This window comes from Pseudoliparis swirei, chromosome 20 (assembly GCF_029220125.1).
Source record: "Pseudoliparis swirei isolate HS2019 ecotype Mariana Trench chromosome 20, NWPU_hadal_v1, whole genome shotgun sequence".
NCBI classification, from domain to species: domain Eukaryota; kingdom Metazoa; phylum Chordata; class Actinopteri; order Perciformes; family Liparidae; genus Pseudoliparis; species Pseudoliparis swirei.
Genome location: NC_079407.1, coordinates 15,738,907 through 15,756,747, shown reverse-complemented (window position 1 = coordinate 15,756,747; position 17,841 = coordinate 15,738,907). Strand labels below are relative to the sequence as shown.

At 37.7% G+C, this 17,841-nt stretch overlaps 1 protein-coding gene across 2 annotated transcripts; it reads right to left on the bottom strand.

Moving 5' to 3' along the window:
• Positions 1-5,899: 5,899 nt before the first annotated feature.
• On the bottom strand, positions 5,900-17,677 carry postnb (periostin, osteoblast specific factor b). 2 transcript variants are annotated; one of them, XM_056441840.1, is made up of 22 exons: positions 17,554-17,677; positions 16,992-17,090; positions 13,970-14,034; positions 13,593-13,750; positions 13,351-13,515; positions 13,120-13,266; positions 12,640-12,781; positions 11,758-11,970; positions 11,487-11,621; positions 10,643-10,791; positions 10,353-10,489; positions 10,036-10,166; positions 9,799-9,929; positions 8,992-9,094; positions 8,799-8,866; positions 8,417-8,462; positions 8,268-8,297; positions 7,571-7,921; positions 7,441-7,488; positions 6,849-6,881; positions 6,712-6,750; positions 5,900-6,093 (listed from the first exon to the last, which is right to left on the bottom strand). In XM_056441840.1, the coding sequence occupies exons 1-22, from the start codon at positions 17,670-17,672 to the stop codon at positions 6,065-6,067; spliced, it is 2,538 nt and encodes an 845-aa protein (XP_056297815.1). In that variant the 5' UTR covers positions 17,673-17,677; the 3' UTR covers positions 5,900-6,064. The 2 variants fall into 2 exon arrangements, with proteins under 2 accessions (XP_056297815.1, XP_056297816.1); XM_056441841.1 differs by having other exon boundaries at positions 6,712-6,747.
• Between the last annotated feature and the right edge of the window lie 164 nt (positions 17,678-17,841).

Genomic DNA, 17,841 nt, shown 5'->3' with positions numbered 1-17,841 from the left:
GTAGACAATTTTTTAAAGAAGTGTCATGACTCCCCTGTCCAATACATGTATGCAGTGTCGGAGGATGGGGCCCCACAGGAAAGCATCGTGCTCATTTTAACGTCACACTAGACTTTCTAAATTTTTAGTCACCAAATTCTTCTACGAAGCACTAATGTAGCACTAAAAAGCAAGTACCAGCTGTCGAACTTTATTCTACGTTGAAAAGGACAATGAGACAGTAATTATAGAAGATGATACCAACAAGGCTTTCAAACTGCCATTTCAGCTCAAGCCAGGGCTCATGATAAGTACAGGCCATTTCACAGTATTTGGATTGGCCCTGGTATCGAAAGATGTTGACATTGAAGGTGATTAATTGCTTTGAACAAAATTTATTTGATAACCGATCCTCAGGTGTGCTTACATCGGTATGCAGGAGCTTTCAGCTGTCAGCTCGCAGATAATAATTCAAAATATGTCAACGGTTCAGATGCACAACTGCACTTTAATGTAGTTCAGAAGAAATGCTTAATTGGTAACAAATGGTAACAATAGTAACATCTGTCAAAACTAAGAAAAATCCTACCACTGAATCTTCGTGTTCTTACCATCAGATAACTTATAAACATGTACCAATACCAAATCTTGTGTTTCATGTGCCTGTGTTTGGCAACCTGTTGTTGATCCCTCTTGTGCTTTGAACTGAGATGGAATTTGGGGAAAAAGATGATACTGCAGCTGATGTTGGTCAAATTACTCAAATTGTTTTTGTAATTATACTCTGTGTTAAGATACTGAATTACAGGATAGTTCAGCACTGAGAGAAAATATTAACGTGAGATGCACCGTGATCTACCACAGGAAAACTCCCAGTGACATATTGACATATTGAAGACAGATAAACTTTGAGCAGGTACATTTTGGGAAATAGATGAGGGGGAAAGAGTTAATTATGCACGGATAAAAGGCTCAGTTTTCAGTAAAATATCTCTGCAATAATTTCCTCTGAAACATACAGAAGGATCAGGCTATAGGCACCTGTCCATAAGCCCTCAATCTATCTAATATTTACATGAAAATAGGGGCACATGTGTGAAATATAAAGCATAATGAAATGAAACATTTGATCTGTTATATAAATTACAGCATCATCAGTATCGCATTGTAAATTCAAAAACAGAAACAAATATCTTTATTGATCTCTATGAAAATAGTTTATGGAACGTTACTTTTCCTAAAAGCCAGACCATTTAGCTTGTACTTAAGCAAATGCAAACCTCTTTATCATGTCAAAAAAGTGCATTTGCTTACATTTCGTCTTTCAGCGAATGGGGTATTTTTTCTTGCTCTAGGTAAAACTTAAATAACATAAACTTTTATTAGCATCAATTATAATGAAAATACAGAAAACAGAAATCACACAAAACCAATGTGTATACACAAACGACAGTATACAATCCAGCAATAACTATCCAACCTATATACTTTTTTTGCAGGAATCATTATTTAATAGCATCAAAGCGTATTAGCTTGAAATAGAGTTAGATATATTCAGAGGTAGCCACATCTCTGAATTTCTGCCCATAGCTCACATTTTGTCATGCAGTTTAGACAATCAGAATAAAATTATTTCTTAAAAAGTTATTCTTTAAAATAATTTGTAATTTGGTGAAAATTGCACATTGATTTCGTAAAGCCAACAATTACTATTTTATTACGAATATTGCATCATTCAAATGATGATTTATGATGTTTTTGAAATTGTTGTTGATAGAAAATGTGCTAGTCTTAATAAATAATTGTGCAGTGTTGGTAAACTTTATGTATTCTGGAAACAGAAGTATGTTTGGAAAATTCTGTTTCTATACTCTACTGACAGTTTCTTTCAACTATCTGCAGAGTTCCCTTTGCAATATTTGCTCTTAATGTTTAAAAATGTACAGTGTCCTTTAATCTTCATTGACGAAAAAGTGATAGAGATTAATATTAATTTTTAAATAAAGAAAATCTGTTCTTTTGTAATACATTTTCCGCTGGGACGAACCTTTACTCTTCCTGCCATGCATCTTTCAAGCAGCCGACGTATTATGTAACGTATCGGTAATCATGACTGGAAAAAGTCAAACTAAATTCAAAGTCTGCATGTTTTGGACATACCTATTGTAACTGATTTGATCATGATTATTTCTTATGATATATTTATAATTATAGCTGGTGTCTTTATATTTACATTAAATAAAAAAATGGTACTAACCCAAGACATTTAGGTGTAGAAGAACATGAAGACGTACTTATACAACAGCATAGCATTCGAGAATATAAAACTCTTGGCAAAATATTATTATCGAGAGGATTGTTTATTAGACTTCATTCATGCCGCTGTGGCAATGATTCTTGGCAGTCTGTCAGAGCATGACAGGTTATGCAACTTTTACATTTATTGAGCTGTAAAACACAAATATGGAAAACAAAAGTATGTGTGCTCTACAGATCTTTATAAACTATTCTAAAATGTAAAATTACGTTATCCAGTTGTCATGATCTGGAGTTTGTGTCTTGTTTTGTGTCTTGTTTTGAAGTCCTTGTGTCATCTGTCTCCCTGTGATTGTCTGCCCTGGTCCTGATTGTTTCCTTCTGTGTGATTGCTGGTCCCGCCCTCATTGTGTCCACCTGTGTCTCGTTCCCCGTTGTCCAATCCTCTCACCTTGCCTGTGTATTTAAACCCTGTTCGTCTCATTCGCAGTGTGGCTTTGTTCAGTTTGGTCCGCGTTTTTGTCGTCCTGTCTAGTTTGTTGGAATAAATATTGGTTTTTGCTGAAGTTATGTCGGCATTTGGGTCCTCTCTCGCTGCGACATCCGTGACACCTCATGACACCAGTATGGTTATTAATGTTAGTTTGGATGGTTTAACAGCTCATGTGTTATCAAACCAGAGTCCAGCAAACATTTTGTTGTGTATCCTTGGCTTCTTAGTTTGAGGGTTGGGACAGTAGTCTTAACCCTACTGTTCGTAGAAATGCTGCAGTTTCCATTTCTGAGAACTAATACTTCTCCAGTGACTGTATTGGCCTCTGGGACAACAAACTGTGACAGATTGTGTTTTATTATACACAAAAATTATAAATTAAGATTTTTACTTCAAAATAAGAGAGCACTGAGAGAAAAGGAATCTGATCGCACCTAGTGTCTATCCTAAATTATAGGGGATTTGAGAGTAGAAATGGGAGCAAGGTAAATAAACACTTTCTTGACCTTAAATTGTTACTCAGAACTTTTATAAGGATTGTATTGATTCATGTTTGATTTTGAATGTTCAAAATAGCTTTACTGCTTGGATATGGACACAAAGATAGAATCATCCTCCCATCTCATGTGGATGAAGACAGCTTTTATTTTATTGTGGCCAAGTCTACACACGACGGCACTAAGGTGAAAATTCATCCAAGACTCTGCACGGAACATTTCAGCTTTTTGGAATCAAGGGGTGCATCCAGATGAAGTTACTTTCACCCAGCTGCATCGAGGCCCGAGGGCATTTACTCACGCACACATGCACTGCCCTAGAGAGGTTTCCTGGTATGCTCATACATGTATGACTGATTTGGGCCGATTAAAAACCGAGATAAAACTTCCCTGAACTCCAAATAGTGTAGATTAGATAGTTTGAATGTGTATTTAACATCATGGACATTATACTATTCATCATACTTTTCGAATTGTGAATATATAAACCTGTGTGGAGTGTGATTAAATATACTTAAACCTTATTTGGATCATTCACACCTGATCAGTAATTATTACAACCAAATATATAGATATTGGTATTGCACAGTATTTACAATATATATAAAAAAATCTATTGGATTCTGGAACACTTTCTTATTCTCTTGGGCCTGTTTTGGTAAAACTGTAATTTAATGCAGTGCTATTATAAAATGTAACATTGAACACAATGTAATTCTGAAGCAGTAAGAACATATTTGGGTTTTGTACTAAAGCATGTGCAGTGTGATGCAACTTTGAAGGCTGATGTCATTAGTACATTTTTAGGTCACACAATTACAAACAACTAAAGCCCAACAGATAAGTGAAAGCTCATTCGTCATAAAAAGACTGGAAATAAATAAGCTTCCTGTGTGGTTTCACTTGAGAATGAGCAGACAGCTGCCTATTGGTGATAACAATGAGCAGTGGAAACTGTTGGGTGAAGTTTGAATCTATTAACGGTGATACCAACAGCCTAATAAAGGATTTAATAATGGATTGTGAGAGTACAGTGTGGATATTACAAATCAAAATGGAAAAGCAATTGTATCTTCCAGCAGATGTTTTCTCAATTTTCATTTCCTGCTGTGCGTCTGACTGCAGATTATACTCAAACTCTCTGTAGAAAGATTATGTTACTGTGGTGTTTTGCTTAAAAGTAACTTAATCGTTGCTGGTAAATATCAATCAACAGTGACTGAAACGGGCAATATCACATAAAAAAACAAGAATACTATGGCCATGACTCATGGAGACATTATAAAAGACAAATTAATGTCTTTATACTCTGCAACTGAGGAAGTTTCACTGATACTGAATAAGGCTCAGTCACTTGGATATTATGCTACTCCTCTCACACTGTTGCTAACACCTGCAAAAGAAATGCATTAAAACATGCGGAATGTCTTGGAATTGGTTAATATGACTTTTGGCAGAGATTCGCCGAGCTGTTATCAAAATTGAAAAAACATCAACACATTTCTACACACACAAGATACTTTATTGGGCAAAATGAGCATGTTGATAGCCAGCACGGTTTTCAGGAAGATTTAGAAAAATATTGAGACCGTTTCAGATTTTATGATGGGTGTGTTTTAGACTGAATGTTCAGACTTAGAGTTGTGACATCACCGTTAGAGTGGAGAGGAGCTTGACAAATATTCTGTAATTTTTCCAAAACAACCTGCTCTCAATCCAACATATTGCATTTTTCACCCTTATGAATCAAAACATTGTAAATATTGTGCTGGTCACAGAGACTATAGAATAAAATGGTGAACGCCTTCCAACTTTCCCCTTTGAACTCAATCTTAACTCTGACAACTCATTTCTCAAAGAAAGCAGACGGTACCCGTTTTGGAACCTGCTCTCGTGCTCTCAAACTTACTGTACATCACAATGTTCAGCAGAGTCCTATAGACAGCGGACTTTACTGACCAGCAATTATGAAGAATTATGATTCATGACCTTATCCATCCATGCATTATCTGTAACCCGTCACCTTCAAAATTATTTATGAGTGAGTACTTATAACAATACAGTACTATAATCTGATTTAAATACATTATAAGTATGTTTATAATGCATTATACGGGCAACATAAATGTGGACATGTTATTACATACTTTCCACACTTAAAACCCAGTTTATTTCTAATTTTACATAATGTCTTTCAAGTTTCTTAAAATGGGCTGCCGGCTCCTACTTTAATATGAATTGAAAAGATGGCATTAAAAAGGATGAATCGGTAATCTTAGTTTAAGAGACGAGTTTGTACTTGGAAATACAAAATGCAAACATAATATTTAGATTTGACATTTGATATTAATATCTATTTTCTGAACCATTAGAAATGACTCTAAATAATAAAATGTACATGAAACCTTAAACAGTTTACAGCCATGTACAAATCTGTTCAAGGCTGAAAACACACCATCACTTATTTATCACACTGATATTTATTTAACCTTCACCCAGACACAGTTTAAAGTGTAGAACTGAATTGTTTTCATAGCTCCTCTAATGGCTTGGAAAAATATATATATTGCTATCCTAAGATGTTCTTTGTCTTTAAATTCAAGCCAACATATTTATTTGAATGCTGTTTACATATGTTGAATTATTTTCAGGCATTGTACACTCATAATACATATACATTCAAAATGAGAATAGTTTTATTTGAGTTATTTATTACATTTAAAAACATTTGAAATTGATGACATGTTAAGGGTATTATGTAATGGAAAGACCAGTTTCACCCTCTGGGTTTGGTGTTTCTCTCTTTCTTTAAATGGTTGTTATTCTCCTCCGTCCATGCTCAGTCCCTTGCCCTCTTCTTGTTGCCAGCTGTTAAAAAAACGAGTACATGTGAGTTTGCCAGCTTTCATGGAATAGATTAGTATGAGCATGTTTAATATGTTTGCGGGGCATGAATGTTTTGCATCTGGGCTCTGATACCCCCAAGGGGACATTAAGCTCAGCATAGCAAGAGGCGATGATCATAAACTTAAGCGAGGCGAATTGACTTCAAGCCAACAGGTGGATGTGGAGATGGTAGGGCTCATAACATGCAATACAGTGTGAACAGCAGCTGCAGGGGCATTTGCAAGTGTCAGCACAGCATTCATCTTGGCGTTGTAGCTTGGCAGCAAAAGATGGAGCAGCACACAGTTGGCTTTGGGAAATATGCGTAATTCCTTTCCTGCCAAAAGTGCCATGAGAAGATTCATACCATTCCTGACAGAAGTATCAATCTTCTCATCTAACTTCAAGCAAAAAACGATGGCTCCTAAAATGTTCAATTATTCCTTACACCCACCATGATAGAAAGGGTGCGTTGGATAAATGATGCAGGGAGAGGAAAATGCCATGACATCACAGCAGTGAACTCATGTTGAGTGTCTGAACTAGCTCACAGTCTATGCTGCATTTATTACAAATGCAGTTTGACTACAATTCCTTTACCTAAAACTCTTCGGGAAGTGGTTCTTCTTGAACTGCCTGCTATCAAGGCAAACACATATATATATATATATATATCACACATTGTATACAAAATATTTTCTCCAAGTCACTGAGATGAACAAACTGATAAGACTTACCTTTTATAAGTCTTTCACTTTTTTTGTCAGTTCCTGCAGGAAAAATAAATCATTCTTTGTGAAACTGGATTATTTCGTACAGAAATGCATTTGATTGTGCTGTAAGAAATGTGGTCCTTCAGAAAATCAAATTGTATTTTGGTTAGTTTAGCCTTAATGTGCAAATTATAACATTCCATCCATCCATTTTTTGCCGCTTATTCCGGCGTCGGGTCGCAGTGGCAGCAGACTCAGCAGGCTGACCCAGGCTTCCCGCTAGCTGATGCTGAGGGATCCCGAGGCGTTCCCAGGACAGCCGGGAGATATAATCTCTTCCCCGGGGCCTCCTCATTCTAATTGGACCTAACTATGATCTTAAACAGCGTAACTAAATGAGATTTACATTATGTTTATCATTAGCATCCATTTTTAGTTTGTATTATATTAATGTAGTATCTGTATAAGTGGGATTACTTGAACTAGTGTGAATCTAATTTATATTATTTCATATATAAAGAGATTGACCAAAGTATTTCCCGACAAAGCCCCAATAATATAACCATTGACTCATCCTCAAATGTTTTTGGTTCAAATCATAATTAGTTTAACCAACCTTCCGGGGCGATGTTGGAGGTGACAATGCCGACTAAGTGCTGAGGGCCTGCAGAGGACAAACATACATACGTTTGTGAGATGACTAGCGATAAAAAACTGACATATGGATTCAAGTAAATCATCTTTACCTTCAATGACCCTGGTAACTTTGGTGAAGGAGGGTTCACCTTCAATGACCCTGGTGACCCTGGTGAAGGAGGGTTCACCTTCAATGACTCTTGTCACTTTGGTGAAGGAGGGTTCCCCTTCAATGACCCTGGTGACCTTGGTGAAGGAGGGTTCCCCTTCAATGACCCTGGTGACCTTGGTGAAGGAGGGTTCCCCTTCAATGACCCTGGTGACTTTGGTGAAGGAGGGTTCCCCTTCAATGACCCTGGTGACCTTGGTGAAGGAGGGTTCCCCTTCAATGACCCTGGTGACTTTGGTGAAGGAGGGTTCACCTTCAATGACCCTGGTGACTTTAGTGAGAGTGGGTTCCCCTTGAATATCCCAAAAATCAAAAAAAGACGTTTCACTACATTGAAATTGCCGGCATTACAGCATTGCCCTTCATGCAGCTGTCATAACATTGATCAAAAAGTTTGCTTTGACAAAAATGTGATTTGTAATAATTGCTAAATAGTACGAGAATTAGCCGATAAGAGATACTCTTCCTTGCTCTCTGATTAATGGTACTTACACTGTTAAATGTGGCAATTAAGTGTTGAGCACTCATTAACATAAAGTGATCACGTTTCAATACAGCAGGAAGCTGACTAGTTTTTCACCAATCTATGAATGCATCTGTTTTATTAACCAGACATATGTCAATCCTCAGTACTGTACCTTCATGGATGATATGATGGCTGATCCTCTCTAATAACAACAGGAGGGAGAAAGCCATTCGTGAGAGTGAAGGATGCCTCTTAAGAGGTTACAAATTCATTATAGCAAAAGAACAACACACAAATAAACATAATAATGCTGCTACTTACTCATAAAAGTAAGGGGGATTTCCTGATATCTGAATCCTGAAATGTACTTTACAAAAAATAAAAAAAAGTGTTACAGATTACACATTGACAACATGCACAGTATTACCATAGTAATGTGTTTGTGTATGCTGCATAATAAAGTCAAATAAAAAATCCGTAAAAGATAAAGAAAGAGTCAGAAAGCCTGTGTTCAAAACAACGAGCATGATGCTGTGTACAGTGGGTTTTCAAGCAGGATCTGGTTCTGTACTTAAGGTATAATTATAATATTGGCAGCCTTAGATGGAATAAGGAACAACAACACCTGCACACAGACAACTGCACCCTGCCCTCTAGAAGTTTCCAAACTTTTATAACTATAAGTAAATCTTTGATATGACACCTTAATTTGCATGTACGTGATGAGCCTCCTTAATAGCATGAGGAAATTCTGGCTTCCAACAGGGATATCTAAAAGAAAGCACAGGGCATTACCTCAGGTTGAACCTTTTACAACAGTTATATTTGAAGTGCAGAGATTACATCTCTCCATGTAGTAAGTAATATTAACAAAATGAAAAGCATAACATTTTTACCTCCAGGATACAAGACTTGGTTGATCATGTGGATGACTCCATTTGTGGCCATGATATCAGAATCAGGGACTTGGACAGAATTCACGAGCATAGAGTTATTTGCCTGAGGGAGATAGTTAAAACAATTAGAAATAAGAAAACCACAAAATGGGAGCTTGAATGAATCTATATTTTAAAATGAGGAATGAACTCTATTCTTCAGTATATAATAAAATTAGTATGCTAAGGTTACTGAGTTTTAAAATTCAGGATGTGATTTAACAGATAATAATAATCTACACTATCTGTAACACCCTGTTCTGTTTCTCCTGTGTTCCGTGTCTCCTATGTCTCCTCTGTGTCTTCTCTGTCTTAATTGTTTAATTCCCTGCACCTGCCCTCAGCCACTCTTGTCTCATTACTGTCTGATGTCGTACACCTGTGTTTCCCCCCCTATATATTGTGTCAGTCTTTCCCTTGTCTGCTGTCGGATTGTCGTCTCTAGTTCCGTGTCCTTTTCCCGTCGTCCTGTCCGTGTTCCTGGTTCCGCCTGTTGACCCTGCCTGCCCCGAACCTGGATTCTCTGCCTGCCCCTTTTGGACCTTGTTTTTTTTGTAAACTGTTTTGCCTCATTAAAGAGTGCTTTTTTCACATTGCGTCCAGCCTGTCGCTCTGCACCTGAGCCTCACCCCGTCACAAGAACCTGACACTATCAGAATCTTAATGAATAATTAAATTCACGTTTAGACCATTATACTTAAGGATAACTTGAATAATAAGTTAATTGACACAATATACATGTTAAGTCTTGCTGTTCTAAATACTTACAAACATCACTCTGAGGTTGCTTCCCTGAAGAGACTTGAGAAGGTTTATCACCCTAGTCTCCAAACCACCACCAATGAAGATACCATTATTGAAGTGATACAAAAGGATGGTTCTAAGAGCATTTATGTCACCTGTAATAAAGAATGGCAAACCTATTAACGTCTTCTTCTTTTTTGTTGTTGTAATTTTCAACTTGCAACTTGAAATTCTTTTATGAAGGTAATATTAAAAACCTACTCTTCAACAAAGACCAATCACTTTCACTCAAACCAGCAAAAGCGTTATCGCTTGGGACAAACAGAGTAAAGTCTCCCTCTTGTTTCAGCAGGTCTGTCAAGCCAGCATCTTTCATCAGAGACAAAAAAATCCTGCAGCACAGAGAAATAAACAGTAACTTGGCTGTAACAGAACCCACTGGCATATTGCAACCACAGCACTTTCTGATTATGCCATATGTGCCGTGTTGAAATAATGAAAAGATACAGAAATATGTGTATGTGCTGCAGTTTAATACTGCCGTCCATTTTCACAACACAACATTGCTCTTTACTTACTTAAACCCTCCATTTTCTGTCAGAATCTCAAACATAGATTGTTGCGCTGGTTTCAGCAGAGTCTTCGTGAGATGAAGGGCCCCATTGCTTCCTTCTTTACTGCCTCTTACCAGACAGGAATTCTCAATGCAAACAGCCTGCAGAAATAATCCTCAAGTTAAAGGCAAGGGATTCATTATGTCTCAAAGATATGATGATCGGTGGTCAAATAACAAGGGTAATGCATATAGTGTATGTTTAATGGCACACAGCCACCATTTTTGGGCACAACTTCAGAGAAAAGGACGTACTGTGCGATAGATGAAAACTCTCAGAAATTTCCCTGCAATGGTTTCCAGCTGCTGGCCATTGAACAACTCTCCCAGGACAATCTTTCTTTTCAAGATGTGGTTCTCCAGGATAATTTTGAGCAAACTCTGATCCATGGACATCACATCATCTGTAGATTTCCGATTAAAAAGGAAACACATCAGCATCATTGTAGATTTACATCTAATGTATTGGCTTTTGCATCAGAAATGACTTTTCTATTTATATTATTTAGACCATAATGTTCAGAGAAAAACAATTCTAACAATTCTAACTATGCTCAAAGACCTATCTGCCATTAAGGACATGATTTACTGAGCAGTTCTGTCGGTGGAACACTTGTAACCTATAAATAATGAGACATGATGTCCTGTACATGCAAGAATTCACAATTGAATGTTTTGTTACATTCAACTTCAGTTACTTGTGCATGCTTGTTCACCCATTTAAAACCATATGCCTTTAAAGATAAAAGTATTCTGCCTTGATCAATGACACATTAGTGTTACAGGTTGGTTAAGTCCAGGACTTTTATCAGGGGGAGTGGAATACTGTGGGAGCTTTAAGCCATGTAAGACTAAATGCCTTCTTACATGGCATGAAGCTCCTGCAGTCTTCCAATAAAGCCATGCTTTCCCCAGAGCTCCATATATGTACTGTTATATTCATGTTATGACTCAGCAAGCAAAGGGGTAATAAAAAGTATCCTCCTTTATTATTTAGTCTAGATTGTGACTGAGTGTGGAGCCATAGGTTCACATTTAGCCAAGTGCTCAATGAAAATCCGAGGGGTGTTCATGATGTTATGAACAGTATTTTGCTCACCATTCAAGGCAACATTGAGGGGGGCTATAAAAGTGTACTCAGCGCCTGGTCTCATGGCAGCAGAAAGGCCCAGCTCAGACACCAGGTCTCCAAACATTGACTGGGAACTTCCTACCAGTTCCATCACCTGTTTAGCTGAAAGGACAAAGAGAATCCCACTAGCATTAAAATATGGATTACAGAAAAACATGAAACACCTGGCGTAATATATATATTCATATAGTAAACCAGGTATGCTTAATTAAATAAGAAGAACAGATGGGAGTCTAACCTGAGTCTGGCATGAGCACTTGGTCAATCATGTGGATGACACCATTGGTGGTGACAATGTCCTTCTTGAGCACCATCTTGATGCCGTTGACTGTTAGACTGTCACCATCACAGCCAATCTCAATATTGTTGCCCTCCAGGGTCTCATAAGAGGTGCCAGTCATGATGGCCTCAGAGCACTCGACTGAGTCCAGAAGGTGAAAATTCAGAAGAGCTGAAAAAACGAGACACAGTTTTGAATTCATATACAGTTTAGTTGTAGATAGATGTTTATTTGAATGCAGCATAGGTCAGTTGGCTGCATGGGCTATTTCATGTTCCTATACATGTCTCACTGCAGCTGAGGATAACATGCCTTAGGAACCTGAGGACCCTTTGGATCCCTTAGGTCTTAAGTTAGAAGACTTGTTATTTTTCAACAGTTCTGTTTAACTGTGTAAAATGGTCTGATCTCACATCATGAGGCAAGCTGTGGACCAATACAGACGTTTTGGGTTGTTGCCAATTTGACCAGCTTCCTCAATGAAGCAGATGTTTCCTTCTTCTCAGTGTTGACACAAAACCAAATGACTTACTCACAACATGTATACTGGTAACTTTTAAAGTATCAAAGCAAAAGTTTAAAATTTCATGTTGTGTTGTTTCACTTCCCATTAACAATTTCATGTGTAACTTGGAACTTCAGGCATATTTTTTATTACTTTTCGACCAAACTCGCCTGCCAAATGTGTGTTAGTTCCAGATCAATTGCAACGTCATTGGTGTTTTATTTGAAAAAGTTCAACATGTGAAAAAACAAAAACCTTATTGGTTGACTTTGTCTAAGAAAAAGACCGAAGGCCTTTAGAAGGCCTTTACCTTTATGAATAAAAGTCTAGTTTACCCTTGATGACCTCCGTGTCGCCCTGAAGTCTCTCTAGCACTTCACTGCCCAGACTCTCAAAGGCTTTGTTGGTGGGGGCGAAGAGAGTGTAATGTCCTGGCTGACCCAGCTTCTCCAAGAATCCACTGTTTTGAGCCACGTCCTAAATGGTGATTTTACCAGCAGGATTATGTTTAATGTACTTACATATACAATAGACTGTAGTAGAATAAACACATAAGAATCTAATAATCTGAGAAAAATGTTTTATGTAACTAAATCGCAAATGCATGTGTTTTTAAACTACCTATAAATCCCTGTATAGGTACGTTGTCATCCATTCTTCCGTTTTTTTTTACTCATGCACCTGCAATATTTTCTAAATTGCTCTGCATGCTTGCATTCTACTTTAATGACTTGGATTGTCTTTGAACTTACTTTAGAATCCTTCTACTTGAGGTGTTTACATTGTTTAGTCAATTCCTGTATGTATTTACTCACGCTCAGAGTCGTCAGGTCATCGTCAACCTCAATGACATCCTGGATTGTGTTTCCAACGGCACTGATAACACGGTCAATGACATGCACAACTCCATTGGTGGCAACCTGGTTGCCATAGATAATCCTAGCGCAGTTCACAGTCACCACCTGCACACAACATACACAATGTTAAACCACCGAAAAGTGTCGATGGCATAACGACAACAGGACTGCTTGAATGACAATACTCACTCCATTAGAATAATGGTTAATTTGGAGACCAAGGTCATTGTACATGGAGGTGACTGTCATTCCGTTCTTTAGGTCTTTAGTCAAGAGGCGTTTGTTGGCCATGTGATAATGGAGAGCGTTGTATAGTTCAATGTTGACATTGCTGATCAGCGCACCCCTCATTTCCTGATAGGTGAGGAAGATAAGATGTTAAAACCTCACATGCAGAGACCTACTATCTTTTCATTTTGTTCTTGACTCACATCATCCAAAAGATCCCAGGCATCGTTACTCGGGGCAAAGATGGTAAAGGATCCAGATCCCTCAATCTCAGGCTTTAGCTTTGAAACATCAGCGTATTTTTGGGTTGAGGTGGCCTTCACCAAACCCAAGGTGCCATAAACATTGTCAATCGGGGTCACTATGAAGAACATTTACAATAAGCATGATTCGATTAGTCTGCCTGTCTAATAATAGACTTAAAAAGAAAGATGTGGGGAAAGTATGCTTCACCATCCTCTTCTCGTTTATTTGGTCTAAATTCAAAACTAGCATACAGATGTTCGACAGTTGGAGGTAGGACCTTATTTAACCTTTATACATAGACAATGTAGACAATGTAGCATTGAACCCACTATACCTGCAGGGCAACCACGCATGCCCTCCAACTTCATGTACCCTGGGCAGCACTCATAAAGCACAATCCTGCAGGCAAAATAAAGACATTACAAATGTGGGTATAATCTAGGACATGCCCTGAAAGCATCTTTCAACTTCAGCTGTGTACGATTTATTTTTCTGGCTGCCATGTTTGAAGTAGAATCATCGTTCCACATTGGTGTATTCAGTGTTTTTAGATGTTACTCATGATCTCCTTTATAACCCAAAGAGACCATGTGATCGTACGGCCAATACTCGATTACAGTAGAATCATCGTAGCAAGAACTCCTTTTTGAAGTTAAACAATTTGTTTTAATGATGAACATTTGGGCCTTTAAAAACTGTAGTCTAATTAGAGTTGAGTTTAAGGAAATGTTGGGTGACAAGGAACATTTAAAGGGTTTGGTGGTCTTTATGGAAACAGTTGAGCTAATCTGAAAAACAACGTTATTCAATTGTCACCAGGGGTTTGAGAGCAGTTTTGTTTAACTTATATAATTGAAAAACATGTGCAGTGAAGCAGTGTCCGACCTCGACTGTAAATTGTGATTGACAATGTAGCCCAAGGAGGGGAGTAAAATTAAGTGCAGCTGCTATGTAAAAACATGACGAAACCCCTTGGGTCAGCAGGTTTGAACATGTTGGATATCATTGTTTCCAGCTCTTGGAAAACCAGACATTTCACCTCAAAGAACTAACACCAATAAAAGAACCACAAGACATAAAGAACAGAGTTGGCTGGCGAGTTCATTAATGTGTACTGCCAAGGGGAATTATTAGAAAACTTAAAGCTGCTTCTTTTCCCCATTAATCAGCTGAACATGATTTAAATAATCATAATAAATAGTAAAAAGGTATTTGGTTGTGTTTGAGAGTGAACAGCGCTGGTTCTAATCAAATTGGATTGAATGATCAGATGACTAAAACATGCTATATGTGCAGTAATTGTCAATAGTTGCTAATGGGCAAAACACTCAAATAGTGAGATTCCAACATCTAATACAAATTAATGATGCTTTTATTCAGCAAAAATAAAAGAAGAAGAAGGAAACCATATTTGAACTTGCTCAGACAGGGTACAGACCGAGGCTTCTGTCATGGCTGACTGCAACGCTTTGACAGCTGTATTTGAATCCAAGATAAATGGAGTTGGGGGATGAAATCACAAAAGCTCTATTGGGGCAGAGTCAGCAAGACCCTCGCAATACCGCTCTCCCACAATGAGGGATTGTATCTGGCCATGGCGTAGGAAACTTTTGACTTGTCAGCATGTCTATAAAATAACTGTTCCAAGAACCATGATCATTTGGTCAAACATATTATTAGCTGTATGTGGCTTTATTCCAATACAACCCATCACTAATGGGTAGTTTGGATCTTTGGTTGGACAAAGTCTTCTTAAAAAAAGCTACTCTGGAAGCGGAAATAATCTTATTTGTTGAATTAAACTTACTTACCACTGCTTTGGCTGGCTCTTCAAAGCTGCACAGTATAAATTGCCAGACACCACAGTAAAAAGTGCAATCTAAGCCAATGAGAGCTTTTCAGTGAGTTAGCATGGATTTGTTTCCATGTTTAAGCTTTTAATGCGTTCCTGCTGCTTCGAGGAGATATGTCTTATTGTAATATATCTTATTCAAAAGTTATCCTCCTCTGTTGCTCTCCTGAAGGTTTCTTCCCTTTTTTTCCTCCTGAAGGGTTATTTGGGAGTTTTTCCTGGTCCGATGCGAGGTTTTGGGGCAGGGATGTCTATGTGTACAGATTGTAAAGCACTCCGAGACAAATTTGTAATTTGTGAAATTGGGCTATACAAATAAACTGAATTGAATTGAATTAACCTTGCTGCATAAGTTATACCAATTCCATTTAGAATAAACTTGATTGATCCTGTTCTGATTGGTCAAAATCAGTGTGAGACATTGCCGCTGAAGTCAAAGGTGTATGTACTCTGCAATGGGCATAACGAACAACTGATTAGCGAAAATGTTTTCTTACAAATCAACTCCATTAAAAAAATGCTGACTGAAATAAAGATATTTAAAGGTTTGTTTGGGGAATTTAATATTGTCTGTGTCCCAATAACTATTTTCGATTTATCTTTACAATACCCACTAATGAAAATTAAACTTCATTAACTAATTCGAACATGTCTGCCTCCGTGGCTCTGTTTTGAATAAATTTGTGTAGCTCAAACTTGAAATGACTATTTATATGTTGTGATTTCAGGACACTTTGCGTCATCATACTATGGTGCAAATCAGTAATCCAGTCTAATGTGTGAATTCAAATTTGGCCCAGTGATTCCACAGTCCCATGTCAGGCTACCATTGAAATAGATCAAATTATTTGGCTCTTTCCTATATTATAATTGTCCGCGATCAATGAGCAGTGTTTATTCATCATGTAGAACTTAACCTATTTAGAGTGTTCAGCATGACTTAAGCATAATACAAGCATCAAGGTCAAGCTGAATGTGTATTTCTGTGTGTGTGTGAGAGAGAGAGAGTAAGAGAGAGACTTTAAAATAGTCTTGGCTTCAATCCATGTTTAAACACAAAAGTGCGGAACGGGCTGAAATAATAAGAAAATAAAGAGGTTGTCGAGAATGACTGAGCTGAACGCTTTTCCATTCATGAATACAGTCAACATTTGGCAGCCACATCATAGCGTGGAATCAGTGGCTCACCACCACTAAAGTTTATAGGATCGAACAGGACAGTCTCCAATACAAAATATTTAGGGTTGTGTCCCTAAATGTGTTTTTCATTTTAAGCTGTAGTTTATGCAAAGTAAGAAAACAGATGTATGTCTCTATGGAGACATTAAAGTTTCCATGAAACCTTTCAAGAAGAAGCAGAAAAGCAGACACTGAAGATAAAGCCTATACTTTTTTTTTTTTTTTTACAAAACTGACCCTGAGGATACACTTTTTAGTCATTGAATTTGCCTGGTTCATATTTTACAAAGAGAAATAACTTATGGAAACATGAAACAGCACTTACGCTTTCTTTCCGCAGATGGCCTTTCGGTACCAATTACGACATGTGCTGAAGTACTTCTTCTTGGTCCCCATGACTTGCTGAAGCGCGCAGACATTGGGTCTGATGAGAAAAGAGTATAGAAAAAAGGAATGAAGCATTGATCAGCAGGTAAAACACAGGAGTAATAATGAGTATCTGACAAACAGCCCCGCTGGGTAAGACATCAGAATGTCAAGTGTGAAGTTTTGTATAATTTACTGTCTGGTTTCAGACAGTAAATTATGAATTATCACAACATCCACGCCTGCTGGATATGTAATTGGTTTCTTAGATTTGGGCTATAAATTGTCAACTATAACCCTGCTGGTTTGCACCGTTTCCAAGTGAGGTGTAATGTTATTCTAAAACAATTTTTTTTTTAAACAATTGCATTACAATAAAGCTGATTTAGCAAAGACAAATATGCTGAAATAATAAGAACTAAGCTTGTGATGCTCAAGGTTCAATACTGCATGCAAAATGAACTAACATCACATTACTCGGGTGTACACATATTTCTAATGAAACACATTGATAAGCTTACCCTTCTTTTCTTGCCCTGATGCGACTGTGGGCGACAATTTTGTCATAAGCTGAAGATTCGGCCTCGTCAAATGTGGACAGCACAAAGAGTGCAAAGGCAGCTACAAAAAGGAGCTTCATTCTTGATTTCGAAGCTAGTACCTCCAGACACAGAGTGATGGGAGCAGACGCAGAGTGGGAGTTTATATACTGCAAGTCTCAACCTCACTCATGGAGGATGGCAACATGCCATGCATACATGAGCCACCCAGAACTTCTTAAAAACCATAATCTATCTACAAATATGCTG